Source organism: Triticum dicoccoides, chromosome 2A (assembly GCF_002162155.2).
Source record: "Triticum dicoccoides isolate Atlit2015 ecotype Zavitan chromosome 2A, WEW_v2.0, whole genome shotgun sequence".
NCBI classification, from domain to species: Eukaryota; Viridiplantae; Streptophyta; class Magnoliopsida; order Poales; family Poaceae; genus Triticum; species Triticum dicoccoides.
In genome coordinates, this window is record NC_041382.1 from 706,549,588 (window position 1) to 706,561,113 (window position 11,526).

Consider the following 11,526-nt stretch of genomic DNA (forward strand, 5'->3'; position numbering starts at 1 on the left):
TATTAAGCATAATATTTGCTGTTGTAATAAGACCATATTATTTCGTTTCAGATAACATGAATACCCATAAAACTAAAAGTTATATTCTCTAACACTTCGCATTTTGAAAGTAAAATCCTGACACTTGGAACTGACGAGATGCCCTTGCGTTTACCCGGGCCACTTTGCTAGTTTCACATTAAAAAAAACAAAGGACAAACTTGGGGAACTTTTTCTTGCAACTTGGGGAATTGGCTCTATAGCTAAAGCCACACGCTCATGAGTCACGAACTGTCCTGTATTTCCACGTCCATCCGCACGCACCAGAGCACCATATATACCGGAGCCTTCCCCTCCGCTTCACCCAACTCGCTCGCTTCCCTCTTCCTCTGTCTCCCTTCGCCCCACACCGAAAGCAGCAGGCAAGCGCACCACCATTCTACGCTCTGCTCAGCTTTGCTCGAAACTCGCCTCCACACACGCCCACAATGGCAGCTTCAGTAGCTTGCTCCTTCTTCTTTGACGCGGAGCTGCTCGCCGAGCCCGGCATGCCCGCGCTGGACGCGTGCGCGCTCTGCGCCAAGCCGCTGGCTCGCGACAGCGACATCTTCATGTACAAGGGGGACACGCCCTTCTGCAGCGAGGAGTGCCGCGACGAGCAGATGCAGCTCGACGCCATCTCCGCCAGGCAGGCCGCCCGGAGGCAGCAGCGGTTCTCGTCGGGAGCGGAGGCCCGGCGCGGGCACCAGGAGTACAGGAAGGTGTCCGTCGCGAGCTAGCCGGCTAAGCTCGTCGCCTAGTAGAGTAGAGCCCGGCTTGAATCAACGGGATCTCAAGAATCACCGATCTGGCGAGACGAAGGAGACTGATCTCTCCGGTTTCTCGCCTGAGCCGGAGAGGCAGTGAAGGATCTGAGAAAAAGTTCATGTGCTGAGGCTCCGGCCATCTGGATCGCCCGCTGGACGCATCCTTCTCCTAGCTCCTTTTTCCTCTGTGTGCTTGGTGCAGCACCCATATGTAAATCGAAACCATTTTGAATCCCTGTTTGGACACAAACTTTTGCCCACAGATCATGACTTATCTGGGCTATACATTTTCCGATCAGCGTTCATCTCTCGATCGATCATGCGCCTTAAGGGAAATCGAGTATTCGTATTTCATAGAGCATCTAGGCGCTGCACCATGAAATTTCTTAAGGTTAGGCGCGCAGACACCGCTTGAATGAGAGTATGTATGCCGCTCTGTTATGAATCAAACTGCCGTGCAAAATTCCTCGGTTAATCATGTAGACAGGGGATGGACTTGCACAAGACTTGAGAAGATTCCAACTTTAGTTAAGTTAGTGCGCGCTACAGGAAAAGGTAGGAAAAGAGACATGAAAAGAGATTCGTTAAGCATTCACTTCACTTTCGTCTAGGGTATTGTATTTTCTGACGAGCAATTCATGGTCCTTAGGAGTAAATGCATTGAGCGGAAAGAAGGATTATCATTTCACTAGAAATCATATTTGTATTTGAAATGTTGCACAAAAACTATACTCCCACAAGTAGTAGTAGTAGTAGTTTTTTTATGGTTACATACTTGAATGTTGACGTTTACAAGCACGCTGTTGAAATATATTGCCCACCCCTTCCATCAGTTCGGACTTTTGGATTTGTTAGCTGAAGCATGAATTCAATATGGTATAAGCTAGATGTGAGGGGGGAGTGTTAAAATATATTGCCCGCCTTTCTCCATAAGTTTGGACTTTTGGATGAGTTGACTGAAGCATGAATTCAATACACATATATAGTTCTAGCTAACCGTTGTCACATTGAAATACTCCCTAATGATCTAAACGCTCTTATATCTTTACGGAGAGAGTAGTATACAGGTTCTGCATCGTTGCAAGTGTGGTGACCGTAGAACGCTGGAGGCAACGATCGATCCCGGAGGAAGCACGTCACGTCCTGGTTGGATCCGACGGACGCATGGCATGTCCCCGAATGTGTGAGAGCACGGTGCTTCCGAGTGTGACAGCGCATGGACGGCCACCGCCCACGCCTTACTCGTGCAGCCGAGCTTTGCCCCTCGGACGCTCCATTGCCGGCCGGCCACGCACACCGGCGCACGTCGTTTTAGCCGCGTGCTTCCAAGCAAAACCCTCCGAGCACCGGATTCTGCTCTACCCCCTTTTCCTCGCCCAGCTGCGCGTTTCGCAAGCGACATGGTGCCACGGACTCCCCGCTCGGTGAAAACGTCAGCATTTGTTTACCGCTGCTACTGGCCAAGTATACTAGCCAGCCAGTGCCCCCGCAACAAAGCGACTGTGCTTGGGCGTGAAGTTTCTTGAGTATAGAAATTAGGGCACAAATCTCAGCGAAGCAAAAGCTAGCTGTGCTTGCTTCCCGGAAAGAGGCCTCGCCGTCGTAGCCAGATGCCATTGGCGCCCCGGGTTCTCTTTCTCTATACTCCAAGTGGCCGCCGCTGCTCACGAGGGCGGCTATGGGGTAATTATCAACGGCCAAATCCCTGTAGTGGCAGTAGAGTACTAGTAGTACTAGTACTAATTGAACCGTCCTGCACAGAGAGATGATTGGACGACGCAAAGCCAAAGGTAGCACCGCGCCCTAGCTCAGATTCTTGAGGCGTGCAGGGTGCAGCTGCAGGTGCGTCTCGCCAAAAGCCAAAGCGCACACCCAAAACCGGCCAGGCTCCGTGAAGCACAAGCTTGTGACGAGCATATCAAACTACGTGTTGGACGTAGGCGCCATCGACTCTGCTACGTAGCCCGGATCGAAGCGGGAATCTGCCAAGGCGTCAAGCGTCCCCTCACCAGTAATGACGCGAATCTCGATGTGGGTACTTTGTACATGGTGTGCACGGTGCACCAACACGAGCCATGATTCCCGTCGAGAGAAAGGGAAGGTGGCCGGGGGAGCTAGCTTGTTCCCGGTCCATGGCATGGAGACTGTTTTATTGTATGCCTAACCATGTGGGTGTGTGTTGCCATCTCGTTGGCTGGCGAGAAAGCCTAACCCATGATTAGTGTCAGTAGTGTGTCGCGGTTGCTTTAGTTAAACCCAGTGTTTAGAGGCCGCCTAATGTACGATTAGATTCGAGCGCACGTGATGGATAACTCCATCCATCCAGGTACACCGAATGTATTCCCTCGTATATACTGGTACCCTGCATTCTCTAGCGTGTGTCTGTGCGTGTGTGCTGGGAAAGGAGCAGCATCGCAGCAAGGCGGAGCATGTAAAAAACAGGGTTAATTGGTGTGCAAGTAAAGAAGGGAACTGGTACGAAAATAAATGCTTCAACTTGCTTGCTACGCCGGCCGGCCGGCCGATACACGTGCGACGGTTGAGATCTATAGCTAGGTGTGGCATGCATGTGCATGTGCGCCCATGCGTCCTCGTCAGCCATGAGTGTGACACGAACGTATCCATCCGTGTCTGCCTCGGCTAAGTCGCTGGAGACAATGTGGTTAGCGAACAAACAGCAGTTGTTTGCGCGGTTCATGCTAGCAAGGTATAGGTATGGCCACTGTGTCAGCCGAACAATTAGCTACTTCTTTTTCTTCTTCTTGTCCGCTAACCACCGTAGGCCATCGTATTGCAATTCCTCGGCCTCCAACATTATTCGGGACGTGCATCTATTTGTAGGTACGTATCAGCTACGTATGCATATGTCAATGCAAAGTTGGTAACAACAAGAAGCAGTGGCGAAGACAGGCCTGGGGCAGCTAGGGCTATAGCCCCAGGCCTAGAAACAACTTCCTTTGTAATTTTTTCATGCAAAGCATAGAAAATCATAAAAGTTCATCACTCAACATAGCACAGCCCTAGACGTAATCTGCATCTAGCTCCGCCACTGATAAGAAGCCGCTTTGACGAGACGACTGATAACGAGAAACGAATCCCTTTCATGTTGATGTTTGGTGGTTGAATAGCTGAGCCGCTGGTGTCTGGTACAATTTCTTTCATGTTGGTGTTGGGTGGTTGAGAGTTGAGACGCTGAATTCACGGTTTCAAGAAGAATTATTCTGAGAATTTTAAACGCGAAGATTCTAGAGGTGCCCGGTCGGCCGGGTAGACTTCCGTTCCTTCTTCCACCGGCTATCAGAAATCTGGGATCACTTATTCCCATTTGTTTTTCACTAGATTTCTGCGACACTTGGATTCCCTTGAGTATACTAGTACATCATTTTAAGTGTTACAAGTACAAGATGAGAGGAGATATACTTAACAACGAAGGCCAGTTTCCGTATGCTACGCCGTGTCATACTTTCTTTTTTTCGCGAATCTACGTCGTGTCATGTGACTGATACTTGCACGAAAGGTTCTTATTCTTTTCTATTCTTTTTTTTTTTGCGGGAATACATACATTAAGGTTCCTTTCTGCCCGATTTAAGAATCTCTAGCTGGGTCATGCATGACTCAGCCCAACCTGCATTTTTTTTTGTGTTCCTTGTGCTATTCTTTTTTGTTGGTGAGGAATCTAGCGAACGCCAATCAATAATCAGAACAGCTTTTGTGTGGAATAATCAGGGAAGTTAATTCAGTCAGCTGACCCGGCTAAGTCAAGCGTGACTATACAGAGTGCAATTATTTTGGTCACATCAGGGTGATATAGTTGACCCCAAGAAACAGCCGCTTCAGCCCCATTGAACCGTTGATCTACGATATACAGTATTTTACCACCATCGAGGAAGAAATCGTCCGTTCAATTTGACTTCTTGATCTGTCCCCCCTTGCAAGGTTTGTTCCCGTTCCAATTTACCTAAGCGCAGTCTTACTAAGTGCACTAGATAACACGCTAAAAGCAGGTTCAAAACACTGATGCCCTATTTTTGTACCCGTATCAAGTTACACGTTGAAGCAGACAAGAGTAACACGCGCCACGGGGGCTATGATGCCAACAATTGACAGCCGTCCACTCACGAACGAACGAACAAGCTAGCTAAGGTAGCCGGGCTCAGCAGTACAAAACGCCACACAATGTCGACATTCTGCATTTGCCTCGTCAGAGCGACACTTTTTCCTGTGGCGACCGTGAATCTCCAGTGACAGCACCTGCAGTATGAACGATGCGACAGTGAAAACAGAAGAAGAAGGGAAAATGAAAAGAAAAAACACGACAAACATCGATGCAGCGCGTTGCGCCCACTGAGCTGGCCGCGCCCGAAAACGACGGCGGTGCGAGTGGCAACAAAATACTACGCAGCCGTCAAGCTCGGCGATGAATATGATACCACCACCGACGTCTCTTTCGTCTCGAATCTAAAATATTGTGGGAGCAAAAGAACTGGTACTTCCCGAAATAAATTAAGGAGCCGTTTATTGATTAGCTAAGTGAAGTAAGCGAGACGAACATTGAACAAGCAATTCTTCATACTGCTAGATTCAACAGTCTCAATAATTGAGATCATTAACATGGACACCTAACCCAACTTAGAATTGTATATGTGGCTGACGACTCGGTGCTGTCATGGATTCTCAGTTTTTAATGTTGGGAATGGGTGTTTCTGATTGCCAGTGTTTATGCCAGTGAGTTGATCGTGAGTGGTTCCTTTTCTATGCGAGAAAATGACCCCTTGACAGGGCCGTACCATATGTATGATTTGTAAGCACTCAATACTCAAGGCCAAAACCCCCCTCCGTCTCTACCAGATGATGTAGATGCAAAAAAAAAAATTACATCTCCGTCTCCTGAAGATGTAAAATAGGACACCTCGCGATGCAAATTTGCATCTCCACCTTTTGAAGATGTAAAAACGCGAGTGGCGCGCCAACTGCCTAACTGCTTTGATTTGGCTTTCCCGCGACCGCCCGCCGCCCACCCGACTTCACCGTCTGCCGATTTCGCCCAAAATCAACGCCGCTACCGCCCGCCTATCCCCCGCCGCCTGCCTCGTTGTAGTAGCGACTGCTGTCCCCCGCAACCGCCAATTCGTTTTCGGCCGCCGCTTCAAATTGAAGCTTCGTCGGATGTCCGACTGTTGTAAAGCTTTCCATGGCGAGGTCGTGCACGGGCTGGGCTTGTTCCTAGCCAAGACCCGCCGCCGGAGGTAGGGGAGGCGCGCCACGCCACCTGTCTCCAACATTCTTCACGCCACGCCAAGCCGGCCGCCCGCAGCGCCAAGCTCCTGTCGTCTTCTCTGCAGGGCTGCGGCCATCTGCTCTGCCGAGCCGCCATCGCCGTTGAACCGCTGCCCAACCGCATCCAACCGATTTCTTCGACCCCACAAGCAAGGTGTTCGACGAAATTCCCCCAAGGTAAGAAATCGAGCAAATTTGAAGGTTTATTTATTGGGGTTAGAGAGGTATTTTGACGATGATTTCCGCATTGTAGATGAGCTCGTGTGACTCCTCTTTCATGGACGATTCATTTTAGGATGTGGAATTTGTTTTGAATGAAGAAGAGGACATTGCTATGCTAGTGGCGATGCACAAGAAGAAGAAGAAGAAGCCGAAGCACATCGGTTCCGTGTATGGCAGTACACAGCCGTGCTGCCGGCGGCCGGTTTGATCTTGTTTGTTGCATTGTGCAATAACTTTGTTGTATTTGTGGTGCATTTGATCTTGTGAATTTGATGAGTTATATAATAATTTTATATTGTGGGCATGTGAAATTTTTAAGTTGTTTTCAGGATGTTTTATTTCAATTTGTGCTGCTATACAATGGATGTACACTGCCGCGCGGTCGGCGGACAGTTTTACATCTCCACTTCACATTATCTATTGGAGTTGTTTTTTTACATCTTCAATATACATCATCTGTTGGAGTTACCTCTTTTTTGGAGATGTAAAAAACACTTTTTGCAGATGTAAATTTTTACATCTCGAGATTTGCATCTTCTATTGGGGATGCCCTTAAAAAGATGGCATTTGGCAGAAAGAACCATGGTGTTTACATATCGGTTGATGTTCTCCATTTACTTTGTATTTGTGCATTAATCCCGAAAATTTATGCACAGAAATGTCACCTCTCCCTAGCGTTATATAGTAAAAATATTTGTTGTTGCCCTGCTACTAAGAATCAGTAGTAGTATGGAGGGGCATTGTGAACGAAAGATTGTCAGTGAAAAGAAAATAATATGTATGTAAAGAATAGTGGTCGTTCCCTCCCACGGGACGATAGAACCCTCTCCGGTACTGAGCACCGTCGCCGAGGATATCGTGGATCTTCTTGTTCCTCAAGTCCATCCACCTCCGTTGTCGCTTCTTACTCAACTGTTGCCACCTCCTCATCCTCTTCACTTGTGTGGATTTGTTTGGTCGGGGCCTGTCTTTCTTGGTTGCTTGGTGGCGCTGAGGAGCTCATATTTGGACAGATAATTCTTGGTCACCGTCATAGAGGTGCTTAGATCGGGGCAATCCTTCTTGGATGCCGACACTGAGGTACTTAGATTGTGGCGGTCTTTCTTGGGAGGCAACGCGATAACAACGGTGGAAGAGCTTGCATCAGGGTCGGTCACACCTCATCGCAGAAGATGCCAACCTTCATGCTCAAATTTGGCCACCGCTGCATCCTCAACTCCGGTCGCGACCATCTCCTTATCCCACTATGGTAACTGTCATGCCTCCTATTTCGGGATTCCAAAACAAGGCAACCAAACAACATTGGGAAATTAATTGGCTCCAACTTAAATTACGAGTTTACTCACCATCCAAACAACAAAACTTGAAGTGTAGCCCAATTCAATATCTCAGCTCATTTGGCATTGAACCTCAGTCTAATTCCTCCAGCCCAATATTTACATCCAAACATAAATTCTTGTTTTTTCTCTTGGGTCTAATTTTCATATTTTGTCTACATGGTCAATAATTTAGTTAAATCACAGTCATCAAATGCATAACCCGAAGCCAAATTTACTTTATGTTTCTCATGATTCTAACGAAGAGTATGCAAAATATCTCACGTTAGATGCTAATCACAAATATCTCATGTTTCTAACAAAGTGTATATGCAAAATATCTTTTGTTAGAAGATACTATGAAAACAAACGTGTTGTTGACAGATCCAAAATATCTTATGTTTCTAAAAAGGAGTATTATGCAAAATATCTCGCCTATCTGTTGAGTTGCTATGGTTCACAAGTCATTGCACGGTACTTCGTACCTATCTTCAACAGCCCTAGATATTATGATGGAATCAAGCATCAGTTGCTTTAGCGCACACTTTATCCCCCAAGTTGCATGGCATGCTTAAAAGAGAAACACGCCACCAACGACACATTGCACGCCATACATCATCCTAGACGAAGACTTCACAGATCACAAATGTGTTGCTTTCTTTAGAGTGAACTGAGCTTCCGATCGCAGTTTGCAGGCCCCTCATGGTCTCAAGCCGAGTAGGCGGATTGTCGTCAAATCAGGCAGCCGCACCTACTGCGCCCCTGTTTCTCCATAGAGCGGTTCAGTTTAGTTTATGCAGTATTACTAGCACGAGAGTCGAGAGAGAGATTGATGGAGCCAACCCGCGGCACAAGCGAAGCCGGAATCCCTCGCATAATTGGATGTGACCTGTACAGATGTACTGGAGATGATCAACGGGACGGTGGGAAAACAGAAGCGGAGAAATGAATAAATATCAAACGGTTGGTCGACACAACTAAAGATTCTGCTCGCTCCTTTTATTTTCAAAAAAGAAAAAAAGATTCTGCTCGCTGGAATAATGGTGCTACTTGCTACTCCCTCCGTTTTTTAGTCTGCATATAAGATTTGATTAAAGTCAAACTTCATAAAGTTTGGTCAACTTTATACAAAAAAATTATTAACATCTACAATACTAAAGCTATATGGTATTAAAGATTATTTCATGATGCATCTAACAATATTGGTTTCATATTATGAATCTTAATATATTTTTATATAAACTTAGTCAAAGTTAAGAAAGTTTTACTTTGATCAAATCTTATATACAGACAGAAAAAACGAAGAGAGTAGTATCGGTAGTGCGGCCATGGACCACCCGTCCACCCCCACGGCTCCACCAACACTTTTTTAGAAAAGGAGAAGGACCCCGGTCTCTGCATCTGAACGATGCATACGGTCACTTTATTAATTATTCTCACAAGACTTTACAAAGTCATACAACAATAAGACTAAAGTCATCGTCTAAGCAACAACTGTCTCAACTCCTATCTAATTGATGAAGGGGCGCTGATAGCCTGGGCCTAATACCAGACAGACATCGCAGCTAAATCAAAACATCTAAGACCCGAGGTCCCAACCAGGACGCCTGCCGGGTATGGGGCACCTACCAGTCCGGCGCACTCCTCAACCAGGATGCCTGCCGGGTATGAGGCCGCCGCAGCCATCTGCCATCAATCCATCTTTAGTGTTGTACTACTGCATCCACCTTGCCCGGCCTCTCTGCCATCGATGCCACCACGACGCCTGATAATGTCACCCTCCTGCGCGAGTCCCTCGCCACACATCGGGCGCCGAGTCTCCAATGTGCCATGCCGCCGAGATACGCCACCATTAACGTGTAGGATGAATCACCGCTCCACCAAATATTCTGTCCACTGGTCCCTCAAGCTCGTCTACACCTCCAAGAATGACGCCACAAGAGGGAAACGACACAATAGTGTCGCCGTCATCCGATGTACTGATCTAGGATTTTCCCCCGGAGGTAGCAGATAGTGGTATGGAACTTCTGAACAGCGATGCCTTCAACAAGGGAACGACACTGAATAGTGCCGGCCTCGGCAGCAGCCGCGAGCAGGTCTTCACCCAGATCTGTTCCAATGGCCTCCATCAAGCGTCTTGTGCATGGATCATCCACCACTGCATCCGCGTCGTCGCCCGTCGCGAGTCCACAGCCGCCGACACATCCTCCGCCGTCCGGGCCGCCGCCCCGGGATCCAGCCCTCGTTGGCCGCCGGATCTCACAGCCCCACCACGAAGCCACCGAGCCCCACCTCGCCGTCGAACGCCGCCCGCCGCAAATAAACGTCCACAACCCCACCATGGAGTCGCTGAGCACTGTCCGTCGACACGACACGCACCACATCGAGGGAGGCCAACGGGGGCGGAGAAGCTAGATCCGGCCAAGCCCGACCAGGATCCAGCCTCTCCCCGCGCTGAAGCCACTCCCGCGGCCTTGCATCTCGCCCACGTCCAAGGCGACGTAGGTAGCGCATGCGCGCACAACGCCGTGGAGAGGGGAAACGCCCCGCCACCACCTTCCCTGGGGCACACGTGGACTTCGCCGGCGGCCCCTCCAGCGGCGGCGAAGCGAGGGAGGGGACGAGGAGGACCTGGCGATGGCGGCACTAGGGTTCCCCCGTGTTGCCCGGTGCGACGGGGGGGCGAGGGGGCCGATCTCACGGAGCAACACCTCATCAGGTAACCCTCACGGCCCACCAACATGCGCCCTGGTTTTGATTTGTCCGTGGCAACCTGATTACCAAGCCTGCTTGGGATTTGCTACTTGGTTACTGCAGTACTAGGCCCTCTTCTACAGGACATGTTTGTGCTAGTGGCCCGGTGGTACGTGTTATGTGGGTCCAAAAGAAAAGGTCTTGCATAAGGGGGAGTTTTTTGTGGAGGAAATAATATCTCGCATACCACTTGTGTTCACCCAATATATAGTTTTTTTGCGGGAGAAATTTCTAATCTATTCATCAATCATGGTAGTACAGAGAACACAAGAGGTAATAAAAATTATGACTAGGTCTATGGACCACCTAGCGACGAGTACAAGCACTGGAGCGAGCCGAAGGCGCGCCGCCATCATCGCCCCTCCATCATTGGAGTCTGGCAAACCTTATTATAGTAGACAGTCGGGAAGTCGTCGTGCTAAAGCCCCAAAGGACCAACACACCAAAGCAGCAACCATCGCCGATAAAGAGAGTTGTAGATTGGAAAGATCAACCCTGGAACCACACGAACAAAGACGGACAAAAACTGGATCCAAAGAGATCCACCGAAGACCAGCACCGATCGAATCCCATGAGATCCGACGGAGACACACCTCCACACACTACTGGAATCTGGCATTTTGCCGTCTGCCTCCTCTTTGTCGTCTGCCAGCTGACGGCAAAGAACCTCTTTGACGTCTGCTTCTACAAAGCGGACGACAAAGAAAGGGCTAATGGCAAAAACACTATTTGCCGTCGACCAACTCTTTGTCGTCCGCCAGCAGACGGCATAGAATCTTTGCCGTCTGCTAGCGGACGACAAAGAATGAGGGTGGCCCACTACTGAGAACCACCTAACGGACACTTTCTTTGCCGTCCGCTAGCAGACGACAAAGAAAGTGGCTAAGCTAACATCCATTAGCTAGGATCTTTGACGTCTGCTGGCGGATGACAAAGAACCGTGCCCTAACTAAAATCCATCGACGCCCGCTCGTGCCCCATATCTCTGTCCCCTCTCTCTCTCCGCCCGCGCCCGAGCCTACGCCGCCCCGCGCCACCCCGCCCCCGTGCCACCCCCGTTGCCGCGCCGCCCCAGCAGCCCCGGTGACCCCCTTCCCCGCCCCGCGCCATCCCCGTCGTCGCGCCGCGCCGCCCCACGCCACCCACGTCGCCGCGGCACCCCCTCCTCCACC

The 11,526-nt window shown here is 49.3% G+C and overlaps 1 protein-coding gene across 1 annotated transcript; it reads left to right on the forward strand.

Moving 5' to 3' along the window:
- The first annotated feature begins 352 nt into the window (after positions 1 to 352).
- On the forward strand, positions 353 to 1,047 carry LOC119351981 (FCS-Like Zinc finger 2-like). Its single transcript, XM_037618741.1, has one exon. The coding sequence runs from the start codon at positions 468 to 470 to the stop codon at positions 756 to 758; it is 291 nt and encodes a 96-aa protein (XP_037474638.1). The 5' UTR covers positions 353 to 467; the 3' UTR covers positions 759 to 1,047.
- Positions 1,048 to 11,526: the final 10,479 nt, after the last annotated feature.

Bases quoted from the DNA above. Each gene is read 5' to 3' on its own strand.
- LOC119351981 (XM_037618741.1), top strand. From the start codon at position 468: ATGGCAGCTTCAGTAGCTTGCTCCTTCTTCTTTGACGCGGAGCTGCTC.